The 12,282-nt window shown below is 50.3% G+C and overlaps 3 protein-coding genes across 3 annotated transcripts, besides 1 other annotated feature; 2 read left to right on the forward strand and 1 right to left on the reverse strand.

Annotated features, from left to right (window-relative positions):
* Window positions 1-12,282: part of a sequence feature (contig 1.103 1882..69272(-1)) that runs on past both edges of the window.
* On the forward strand, window positions 340-1,676 carry tif35 (translation initiation factor eIF3 core subunit g; the record flags this gene model as incomplete). Its single annotated transcript, XM_658529.2, has 4 exons — window positions 340-356; window positions 443-1,070; window positions 1,159-1,330; window positions 1,430-1,676. The coding sequence occupies 4 exons, from the start codon at window positions 340-342 to the stop codon at window positions 1,480-1,482; spliced, it is 870 nt and encodes a 289-aa protein (XP_663621.2). The 3' UTR covers window positions 1,483-1,676.
* On the reverse strand, window positions 1,752-2,538 carry ANIA_06016 (uncharacterized protein; the record flags this gene model as incomplete). Its single annotated transcript, XM_658528.1, has 6 exons — window positions 1,752-1,777; window positions 1,948-2,063; window positions 2,129-2,172; window positions 2,251-2,295; window positions 2,373-2,383; window positions 2,421-2,538. 6 exons carry the CDS (start codon window positions 2,536-2,538, stop codon window positions 1,752-1,754), a joined length of 360 nt encoding a protein of 119 aa, XP_663620.1.
* Window positions 8,948-10,654, forward strand: ANIA_06015 (protein ndtA; the record flags this gene model as incomplete). Its single annotated transcript, XM_658527.1, has 3 exons — window positions 8,948-8,982; window positions 9,055-9,074; window positions 9,144-10,654. The coding sequence occupies 3 exons, from the start codon at window positions 8,948-8,950 to the stop codon at window positions 10,652-10,654; spliced, it is 1,566 nt and encodes a 521-aa protein (XP_663619.1).

The raw sequence follows: 12,282 nt of genomic DNA on the forward strand, positions 1-12,282 counted from the left end.
GTACCATTCTCCTTTCACGCACCAGTAACAGCCCTAGGAGCAATCACTTCTCCCTATATAGGTTGCATTTTACTCTGAGATATATTTGCATTGAAGTGCAAAGTACACATAACGCCTATGTCGACAGGCAATTTGTGCTTGTTAGCGTCACAGGTGGCATAGGCGTCTACAGTACGTCTCTATGCGCGCCGATATACCCCAGAGAGTAGCACGTGACCGTAAATGCACCGCCACAAGCGCCACACCACACTCCCGGCGAACAAATCCACAACGGGAGATTCAGCTTTCAGAAATCCAGAATCTTTCAAACACGATTCCCAGCACCACAAAACAGCCGCAATGTCTCGACCAACAAAGTATGTGCCTACCTACAATTACATACGCAAATCTGTCGCCGAAGCTATTACTCTAGTGTTGTCTAAAAGCTGACTCCATAACTTAGGGCCGACTGGGCCGACGACGAAGAGTTCGACGACCCCTCTGCCCTCCCCCCCCAACAAATCACAACCAACAAAGACGGCACCAAGACCGTAGTTTCATACCGCTTCAATGACGAAGGCAAGAAAGTAAAAGTCACCCGCCGCATCAAAACAACCGTCGTCCGCGAACACGTCAATCCGCAAGTCGCGGAGCGCAGAACATGGGCCAAGTTCGGCTTGGAAAAAGGTCACGCTGCTGGTCCCTCGTTTGACACTACCTCCGTCGGTGAAAACATTGTCTTCCGCCCGTCTGTCAACTGGAAGGCGCAAGCTGCGGAGGCGGAGAAGAACGGCGGCGAGAAAGGAAGCATCAAGGACCAGCTGAAGGATAAGAAGGTCAAGTGCCGGATTTGTTCAGGCGAGCACTTTACCGCGCGCTGTCCATTCAAGGATACCATGGCGCCCGTGGATGAACCCGGTGCTGGTGGTGCTGAAGGTGGTGCTGCGGCTGGCGAGGATGCGGCTGGAGGTCTGGGTGCTGGCGGTGGTAGTTATGTGCCGCCTCATCTACGGAAGGGCGCTGCAGGTGGTGGCGAACGGATGGCCGGGAAGTATGAGAAGGATGATTTGGCGACTCTCAGAGTTACAAACGTATGTCTCGTCGTTTTCAGTGCCTCGTTTGTGGTTTTTTGCATCGGGGATTCCTTCTTGGTCCTGATGGCTAATGGTGAACGCCTAGGTTTCCGAACTTGCGGAGGAACAAGAACTCAGGGATCTATTCGAGCGGTTCGGTCGTGTTACCAGAGTTTTCTTGGCCAGGGACAGAGAAACCCAGAGAGCCAAGGGCTTTGCCTTCATCAGCTTTGCGGACCGGAGCGACGCCGCACGTGCCTGCGACAAGATGGATGGATGTACGTTTCTTTCCCTCACCCTATATCTCCCTTCTTACTCGCAAATCCCTTATCATCCTTATCACAATAAGCTCCGATGCTGACTTCTCCCTGCTGCAGTCGGTTACCGCCACCTCATTCTTCGCGTCGAATTCGCAAAGAGGGCCACTTAGATTTTTTCTCCATTTTCTTCGTCGTATCATATCATATTATCTTTGGGGATTATTTCTGCTTCGATCGGGATTTACGACGCTGTTCTGCAGGTCTACACTGGCCTGTTTAGGCAGATTGGATGACTCCATACATACTCTTGCCTCACGAGTTCCTTTTTCTCAATAAAAGTGTCATGATCCGTGAATAACGAAGTAATAAGATGAAGACTTTATTTTTAATGCTCTATGGCGACAAATAAGAAATTGCAGAGGTTATAGAGACACAACATCTACCTTGTTGAAAGCACATAGCTCCCTGGTAACGTTCGGTAGTCGGCACCAGCTTTAGCACATTGTCTCCCAGGTTTCATTCAAGGCTATCCCGTGTCTCCCTGTGTCTTAGCCGTTGAAAGGGAGAACGGCCGTACTGGATGTTTCAGGACGCAGTCTCTTGGTGACACTCGTGAGATCTCCCGTACAACTCACCTGTAATCAGCCTGCTGTAGTCTGCGGGAAAGCCGTGGAAGAGAGTCAGGAACCAAGAGTCAGAAGGGTGAGTGACTTTTGCTTGCTTCAAGATAGCCAAACGGATAGCGCAGTGACTGGGGCAGAGTGGTCATCTGCATGCATCGGCATCTAGCAAGTTAGGGCCAAGTGAAAGTCATACCTAGTGCCGAATGAATAGTATCCGGTTCTCAGTATCTTTGCAAACTAGGAAGATAAGTATAGCTCCCAGCATATGAGACATGTGCTAGTCCTGATGCAAATTACTCGCAGATGCATATGTACAATGGCCACCTGAGCAGCGGATACTCGGGACTTGGAAGAGCATTTCTGTAGGCAGACAGAAGTAAGCCTACCGGTATTTTTGGTCTTCTCAACAGCCAGTCTAGCTCTCTCCGTTTACATACCACCTTCAGGACTCAAAAATAGTCCGATAAGCGCCCCACCCCACTTACTCATTTCCTCCAGGACTGGCAACTCGGCTGTCCAGACGATATGCAAGTCTTGATCTCCGGCTAGGCTCGACCTCAAAACGGTCCTGTCAACTGACAAGCGAAGTAGAGTCTGATCCATGTAGCATTGATGTTTTGTGATTGACTGTAACACGAAAGCAGTCGTCCTCGCCGTAAATGGGCATCACATTGGCCCCCGGAGCTTTGCCTTCCTATTCCCCGAGCTTCTGACAAGTGGACGACCAGTAAAGAGAATCAACTGCCGGTGAAGGGGCCTCGGGGCGCTGTCGGCAGCTAGAAGCTCCGGTTACATTGCATAGAATCCACAGTCAGTCTCTGGACAACAACTGGCGAAGATGAGGATCTGAGAAGCGCCATTATGTCATGGAGGACAATTATCTTCGTCTGGAATCTGAAACGGGAAGGAGGAAAGGCGGCATTTTCGCAGGTGGCGGGTTGACTCGCCGTGTTTCTGTTCTGTGTGACTTCACCTAACTCCCAACTGGCGAGGTCTGGTAAAACAAAGTTTGACTTCTCTTGACAAGCCAAAGCGTCGACCGAGGCAGATTACCGGTGTCCTGTAGCTGTGCTCAGTGGAGAAATAGTCAACGGTAGTCGGCGGTGCGCATCGTGGATTTGTGACAGTAGAGTTGGGGGCCTGTCTACCCTTCATTTCTGAGAATAAACCCAAGGACCTTGTGCCAATGAATTGATTATCGAGCTTCTGCCTTCTATGGCACCACGTCGATCAGTCTCCCGCAGTATCCAGATGCATGCCACCATTCCCTTGAAGCAAGGTGTCGACTTGCATTCGGGGCCCATGATATTAGTCCACTTGCTCGAAATCGATTTCATTGACGTGGTCGGCAGTTAGGACTTCCTGCCCACTCAAGGGATATCTTGGTCTGTACGGAATTGATGGCACTTGGTCATCGGCCGGCCCTCGGCTTATTGATCTAGCAGAGAGGCCAGAGCGATTACCAGCAGTAATTGGCCGCAGCTGAAGTAGTACAGCTAACTTGAACAGGGAGTAAAATCGTGGTGGGCGTCAGGCATAGCCACAAGAAATTGCAGAATCCTGGCCGCTCATGCGGCGCCCAAGGTAATTGCGCAGAACAACTGCTGCGCACATGGACCGATTATGCGCCTAAGCTAGGACGCGACGCAGACAGTTTGGAATACGGAAGAGGCTTGGGGGTGAATGTCAGCCATGGCTGATTATTCTCGTACCATGACTCTGAGATACATCCTGATTAATCTCCGAGTTTAACTTGATGTAGAGTCGGGTGTACCAGATCCACTGCCTAGGCAGACCCGTTTGCACGTTAGCATATGGCATGTAACGATCCAAACCTGGGGTCTCCACCAAGTATGTTTGTGTTCTGGTCGGCGTGAACGTTCCTAGGAATATCGCAAGTCCAATCACTCAAGCGCTCTGTCTTGGGCGCTTCAGTAGCCATAAGTGAAAGTGGCGGTAAATCTGTCTAGAGTCTATGTTTCTGTGACGGATAATTCGCAGTAGACCTCAGTCTGAACTATACGGACCAAGATTCGAGGGCCGCAATCCGCAACTGGGTAGCCGGGTCCCAGAGTTGGAACCTTTCCAGAAGATCGAAACGCGTGGAGATCAAGGGATCCTGGAACCAACGGCCGAATGTTCTGGACACAAAGAGCACGAGCTCACTGACCAACGTCGATCCGAAAAAAGCCATCTGACATACACCTTGGTGTTTCAGACGATCATAACGGCGAGCTGCATCTCGGTATGCTATCGACCTTCAATGTTTTGCATCGTGCCAACACATAACGATCGTGCTATACAGCGGAGAGGATCGGGAAGCGCACTAGAAGTATGAGCTCAGATTGGCTCGCTATCCTGGAACATTACGGAAATCAGAGCGCAGTTCCACGTACCTGGAATCTTTCCGAGGCCAGAAGTGGCGGTTTGGATAGCTCCAACCAAGAAGGCGCCGGGCGCAAGAGCCAAAGGTTCGAAGCCTCAAGGATGGGAAACTATGAAGAGAGCGAAAGGGGGAGCCGAATAAAATAACTGAAACATGGCAGACTTTGTGTAAACATAGAGGACGCAAGAGCAGGGGCAATGCCATTGAAGCAGAAACCGGTTACAGGAGACTCATGGGATCCATGGATACAGACAGGGTAATGATTTGTCGAGCCGTCAAAGAGAGGCAGATCTACCCAGGGTTGATCCAAAATGGACAGGCTGCGGTCGAATTCAGACTGGCTGAATAGAGTTGAAGCAGGTACTGTCCCGAAGAGTAACACTGAGAAGCAGTGGAGGTAACGCTGTTCCTGGAGGTCAAATGCTGTGGTGGTCACTCGCTAGGGCTGCACTGGTTCTTTCCCGGTGCGCCCAAAGCACGTGCCCTGCCGGCCCGGTCTGGTCTAGCGCCTCCTACCCGCCTGGGGCAACAGCTCAACACTACCCAGTGCCCACAGTTCAGTACCCGCCAGGCCATCAAGGACGGTAGATCGACCGGCTCGATCTTTGAATTAACTTTCGTCTCATCTACATCTATTTGCCGACAATGCCGTTGCTTCTCTCACTACGCTGCCTTTGAAAACAACGCAGAAATGGCTGTTGAAAACCGCAAATTCCCCAGGCACTCACCCTAGAGGCAGAATGCAACCTCTCGCCCTCCCCACCACCCCCTTGTTCAAAGTTACGAATGGATTCGCGCTGCAGCCCGTAGAGACCTCCTGCACGACATCATCATCCACTAAGGAGCACGTCTCACGCCCAGGTTCCCACCTTCGCATTTCCGAACGGACTGGACTCTGCCAACTGACCAGGGTCGGCTCCTTTTTTTTACTTTTTTTTTCTCAATCTGACCTTTGAACCAACTAGCTTCCTGCAAGTTTGGGTGATCATCTCAGCCACACATCGTTCTACGCACTGCGAATAAGAGACAAAGAAAGCAGATTAGGGGGAGATTCGATTGACGGCTAGGCTCGCCGGGGAAGGCACGAAAACTGTCAGTGTTAGGGAATAAGAAATTTGACTAGTCCCTTCTCAGCTGGTGTGGACTCTGTGCTGTCCTGCCGATAGGGCGAGCCAGTTATTCTGGAAGCTTTGCTATGGACTCCGTTCGTACGGCAAATCCCCCACATACGTTGCGCCTACTGGATCATCTGGGTGTGACATTTGGAAAATGACCATTGTTCTCGAGCATTCCGAAATCCTGTCAGAAATGCCCGGCGTGTCATCCAAAACAGCAGCGTCCTTCTAGCGGTACTTTGAACAGGGTGCATTATGCACCAAATGCCAACTCTTCCTCTGGCTCAGTAAGGGACAAAAACATCACCTACCGGGAACGGGGGAAAAGGCCATTTGTTCAGCCCAAGCCCTTGGGCGCCTGATCGACTCATCTTGCCGTATGGCCGCTTTCTCGTGCCTCGAACACCTGCGAGAACAGCGGAGTCAAGAAAATGGAAAAGACTTTTTTGGAAGCAGATCGTCAAGGGACTTTGCTCCGCCCATCTAGAACGACAGGCCTCGTTTGACCCCTGTCTGGTGCTCGACCAAGGCCGTTCGCCCACGGGCGAGCAAACCATTGGCTGTCTGCAATTGCCCAAGCTCAGAGGTGCCCACAGCCTCTGTCAGGCGACTGGGGTCTGCACGGGTTTGCTGGGGTGACGATCGCCGCCACTACTAATCTCTTCTAGCATCATCTTACCGGTAATTTGTCTCTAATGCACTCTGCCGTTTGCCGCCGCCCATGCTAGGACAGCTGACTTGACCGAATTATTCTATACAGCGCGCGATTACCCATTCCCACTATGTCAACAATAAAGTTCATTCCGTTTAGGGCCATTCAGATGTCTATATCTCTAAAATGGGTCATAGGATGTAACATGGCCTTGGGCCAATGCTGTGCGTCTCCAGCAATTCTGACAGGGTCCAAAACGTTTAAGCATCTTTTGAACTTGCTGCGATGAATTTCTCTCTGAGCATTGGTTTTTTATGCCTTTTCTGTCTAGTAATAGGAAGAAGGTCAGGAAGAGCAGTGCTCAACGAGACAGTAAGGAAGCAAAGAAGCCATAGAAGGGGAAGAGTCGTAATTGATGGTAGAGCGTCCAAGCTCGCCGTGGCCTTGTAGTGCTGAGAGAAAAGACCTCAAGATAATGCAGTCGTCCTGTAGCTCTCCCGAAAGTGCCAACGGCCCTGACATGGTCCGAACTCAACAGCAAACTCGTGGCGAGAGTGGTATTCGCCGTCAAGCTTATTTTGGTAAATCGAAACTGCCAGGACTCTGCAGAGCACCTCGTTCTGCCGCATGCTCGCCAGGGTTCTTCATTGGGCAGTGCTAAGGGTAAAGACGCGAAAAGAGTGGGCACTGAGTAGAAAACATCATACAAGATAAAGCTATCTAGCCCTCTCTTCCTCAATCTCAACCTTGATGACAGCCTTGACTCCCGACAGCGGCTTGGATTTCGGAGTCTGCACCGGTTGATGCACGTTAGTGTCCACTGTCATTCTGTTGGTTGCCTGTGAGTACTCGCTTTCCTCTCCGCTCCCTCACTTCGATTCTTCCCCATTGTTTGTATCTGTCACCATCTTCCCATCCTTCAACATTTCGGTAACTGTTGCGGGCCTGTCTTCTTCAATCTTTGTTCTCGAGGGGCAGTTTGCCCGGTACCTAATAGCGGGGCCTCTATTCTTTCATCAGAAACGCAATACTCCGAGAGCCGCAATGAGGCCGCGGGGTCTGTTATGTTTTCTTCTTTCCGCAAGTCGCTCATCCAGATCTCAATCCGTGCAGTTCTGCTTACTTTTTCTTGAATTCATTGCGCCTCGTCCTCGTCTTCAAGCTGCGTGCTAATATGTCCAAGGTGGTTTCGTCCAAGACAATAATTATCTCTCAATAACGGTTACCTCCCAATTGCAACCTCCGTCCCCTGCAGCGTACCTTTCCCGATCGATAGGACGCGCCGTCTATCGCCTTCTCGAAACCACATCAAACCCACAGCTCTTTGTCTCCGGCGCTTAGCATCCCGTACTAGCGAGTATACGTCCTCGAACCTGAGTCTTATACCACCAATGGGCAGTTAGCCCTAAGACCCATCGCCCGTTTCTTCATTGACACGCCCCTATACTCGTCGTGCATCGCCGCGTTGGGTAGTTTTCAGCCTCTCAATAAGCTTGCGTGCCAACGCCCACCTGAACTCGAATCTTGAGCAGTGTCTGGTCCGGGGTGGGAACTGTCAAGTGGCCCCAAATGAATCAATGTAAGAAACGCCATCCTCTCTAGTCGCTGCCTCGTCAAGTCCCCCACCCTCAATTCACCCGAAACGTCTGGCCGTCACCTGCCCCTGCAAGTCAAGCAGCAAGGCTGATGACATGCGATCTACATCCCGGTGACGTTGATCTCCCAATCCTCTGCAATTCCAGCAGCCTCCGCTTTGGTTACACGATTTATCGTTTTAGTCTTCATCTCATCGTCCTGGTTAATATCGAGATTTCCCGCATGGGTGTATGTATCACCCTTGCCTGGCAAGGATGGACCCTATTTCAGTTTCGGCCGGCGAAGGAGCGATAGGCTCGCACCTATTTTTCTTTTTCCTCCATTTTGATTATTGATTTCATGGTATTTGTTTTTTTCTGTATTACTGTTTCTTACTTCTCTTTTCTTTTTCATTTCTGCTTCCTGCTCGTTTGTTTGACGTTATATTATTCTCTTGAATTTGCTCTAATCATTGTCTCTTCAACAAGCAGCGCTCCTGCATAACCAATACTCGCTGGATGGTCCCATCACCTCTGACGGCGATTACTCCGGAGTCCAACGACCTTTTGCTGGACCGACGGGCTACTCTATGGACGACGAAGACAGCCATCGAAGAAGTGGTGTATTTAGCAATCATCTCGGACCGTCCGTCCCGATACCTGCCACCAACGGCATGAGGTACACACAGTCGTCTGCGATGTCGGATATGCCGTAAGTTTTCTTTTTTTTGGTCTATGGACCCTCGTGCTCCACCATCTTGCTGCCAGCTTGCAGCAACTAGTCACAATGTTTTTTTCCAGTTCGAATACGGTGGAATGGTTGTTCTTGTGTTCGTGCCCTTTAGCTTCTCTTTGTATTCGGCTTGCTCGTTGCCTATGCCTCGCATTCCTCGCAACCCCATCTACCTGAGATCTACTCCTATCTATATATATGCGGCTTCCCTTGATTCACTAATCCAAGCTGTGTACCCGTGCTGTGTCGGAGCTCGACAAAACTTTGCTTTTGACTTTCTTTATCAAGGCTCATCCAGGCTTCTGCCAGGGAATTACCACACTGGTTATCTAACTAGGATTCTCTTCTTAGATATGAAAACTCACCCACGCTCCTTATGAATTCTTCCGATTCATGTTCCGGTTCGTTCCTTCCAATCGCCTTCTATGCAACCCCAAAAGCCGTGTATCTTTCGGCTAACGTGATCCGAACTAAATCTTGGGCCATTTCACAGATTCTTATTCAACAGGAGGACATCTCTATACGCATTCGTCTGGCATGAGTTTCGACAGAATGCCAGATTTCAGGGCGCACCGCGCCCCCGCACTGTAAGGCAACTCCTGTCCATGTGGTGTAGCTTGTCCTGCGGCTGTTGATAACATATCCTGGCGTTTCCCTAGTCATCCCCCCACAGGAACAGGTATGTCGTCGACGGTGCAACCATCAGGAAATACATCTTTGATGGCAAGAGCCGACAATTACACCTCAGGATATAACGTCCCGAGAGCTACGCCTTTCCCGCCATTGACACCCCTCAGCGATATTCCTAGACCGCAATATACGAATAATCCTCGTCTTGATTGTGGTATTGATCGAAGTCTCATTTTTGGGCAGCCTGGAACGATGTATTTGGACCAGCGTGTAGCTGCGCCTACGGCTGATGCGCCTCCATTCCATGAAACCAATACCCTCCATACTGTTTTCACTTCCCAAAACCACTCTGTCCGAACAGAGATTGGAGCCAAAATTCACAAAGGCTTCTTTCAGGTCGACGATAAGTGGACCTGCTACCGGCGGAACTATTTCTCAATCTCATGTTCGTTTTCCTTTCAGCAGGGAGCCCAGGGTCCATTCTTCCTGAAATTTGACAACCGCAGCGAAAGAATTCAACAATTCTCCATGTCAATATCAGCGATTGTGAATGAACAACATAACGAAGTCCGTGAGCTTGTGCAGCACACGCCGAAACGCGACAAACAATCAGAGAGGCCACCACAAAGGGTAGTATTACAGCCCACTCAGAATCCAGGAATGGTGCCCAGTCTGGGATCAACATCAACGAGTGCTCAGCACGGATTTCCTCTGATGTCTCAGTCCGCTGGGTTAGGTATGGAGTATGGTTCAACGTACGGCGGTGCTCCGCAGCAGCCGCAACCTCCGACACAGCACACCTTCGAACGCATCCAATTCCAGAAAGCGACTGCAAACAATGGGAAGCGGCGCGCACAGCAGCAGTATTACAACTTGGTGGTTGATCTTTACGCCGAAATATCTAATCAACTTGGCAGCACAGAGTGGATCAAGATTGCCCGCAGACTGTCGTATCCAATGGTTGTTCGGGGACGCTCACCCGGCCACTACAAAGACGGCCGACGAGATAGCTCGACGAGTATGGGACCTGACGGAGGAAGCGGGGGAGCGGGGGATGGAGGCGGAGGGGCTGTCCTGCCTCCGGGACTCGGACAAACCTCACGCTCCCATATCACCCTCATGCCGGACTCGTTCCAACGCGGTGGCCATAGCTACAGCAGGTCTGATTACCATCAAATGACAACGGCAGACCACTCACCCCTCAGTGCAAGTCCACACATTTCATCCTCCTCGTCGTCTACCTTTGATATTGGCATGATGAGTGATTCGCTAGATCCAATGGACTCAATAAAAAGTACCTCTAGTATTGAGCCATATCAGGAGTCAGGCTATGGCATGATGGACATTCGAAAGGATAACCACTTTCGCAATCACCCGCCGCATTACGAGTTCGATGCTATATCTAAGGCGAACGAACATCCGGATACCAGCTTCTCTGAAGCATACGACCCGATTGTATCTATGGTAGCCAACGACTCTGGGGACTCCCATTTTCTTAAGCATCCTCCGCGCTATCATCACGCGAGCCCGAACGGTTACGACACTATTTACCCTGCCCGATCAGGAAACGGCAGCAGTGGGAGCAGCCCGTATTATCGGCTTCCAGCGTCGCAGAGCCTCTGCACCTGAGGTTTACTGCTTTCGTCACTTGGAGGTGTGGTGTCGTGTACACCTCATCTACCCTTACCGTGTTGCTGCGACCAGTGGTTGAGGGACGGAACATAAGGCCAATCTTTTCATATTTTTTATCCTACTTGGACCTTTCCTCGAATTCCCTTTACCTTCAATTCAACGCGATGAATTGACCCAGCCCGGGCGATGCAACACCTCAACTCGACAAAGAGACTGCTGGGCTCAGCGATTCTGATCAATCAGCCACTTTTCTTTTTCCTAAATGGATTCCACTGTAATTTCTTTTTCTCTGCTTTGTTGGTTTGCGATGCTAACGATCGAAAAATTTCCCTTCGGACCGAGGAACCTGCATGGGATATTATCTGACCACAAAACGAGTTAACATACAGGTAGACAAGACCATTGTGAGCAGATTACGAGTCTTCCGTTCTTTCATCTTTTCGTTTTTCCAATTTTCCTCTTTGCATCTACCTCAATTTATGGAATGGAGGCTCTAGAAGTTTGAACTCAGGAAAGCTGGTCAGCGCACTCTATGCAGAAGGAAGCAATAAAGCTGCTCAACAGCAGTGGAGGATGCTTGGTCCGGATCAATCATTGTAAGGGATTGGCATGGTATCGGTCCAGTTGGAAATGTCTTTCAAATAATGAATAATGAAATAATGGATTATTGACTTACCCCTCTTGCTCCTTACTCTGTCAGTTCAAAAAACTCTTAATCAGGGCTTAAAGCTAGAAATCCATGAGACCGCGTAATCGAGATAGCAAACCCGCTGCGATGAGAATGCCCAGATCCTATACCGGGTGTTTGTGCCCCTTTTCCAGCTCCAGCCCGTGGTCGCTTCTTCGTGTTCGGCTTCTTTGTTGTCATTTCTTCGACACTCCGCCTTGGCTTGGTTCCTTCCCTCTTCCCACTTCTCTCCTTTCCCTTTCAACTCCATCCTAATTCCCACAAACTCGCTACTTCTCCCTGTCCTTCGTTCAATGAAGATTCCATGCTCTGCGAATTGATGTAATTACTATCGACATTGGAAGATCAGAGGATGCACCCAACGTGGTGGATCCGCAACGACGCCATCCTGCGCTCGAGAGTCAAGGATCGACCGAGCGTACATTAGACTGCCGTTTTAAGTCTCCTCCCAAGAATATAGCCCAGACTCGGTCTGTCATCTCAACCTATAAGCGCCCTTCTTCCTTGCTGACAGTTTCTAGCTCCGCACTAGCTTGCTGTTAGCCGAGTTCGTTCCTCGCTAGTTCCATTGGTCTCTTCGGCACGTTCCGTGACCCCCAATATGATGTTCCATAGTCGCGGTCTAGCTTGAATTCCAACGGATAATGACACTTCACAAATGGGGGAGGCGGGTTGAAACATGCACGTTCTTCTGTTATGACGCTATCCAATGGAGAGACAGCTTCGACGATGTCGATGAACAACCTCCGGTCTAGGTATAGCTGTCTGATCCCCACCGCTTCAGCATTTTATTGATTACTACTCCGTACGCGGATATACCTTCCACAGCCTGTACCTGGTTGGGCATCTCACCCTCTGTCTCCTGATTTCCCGTCCAAGCTCCCCTCCAATGCACCCTGAATCCTCAAAGCAGCTATCGCCGAGATTTCGATTCTTC

Source organism: Aspergillus nidulans, chromosome I, assembly GCF_000011425.1.
Source record: "Aspergillus nidulans FGSC A4 chromosome I".
Taxonomy (NCBI): Eukaryota; Fungi; Ascomycota; class Eurotiomycetes; order Eurotiales; family Aspergillaceae; genus Aspergillus; species Aspergillus nidulans.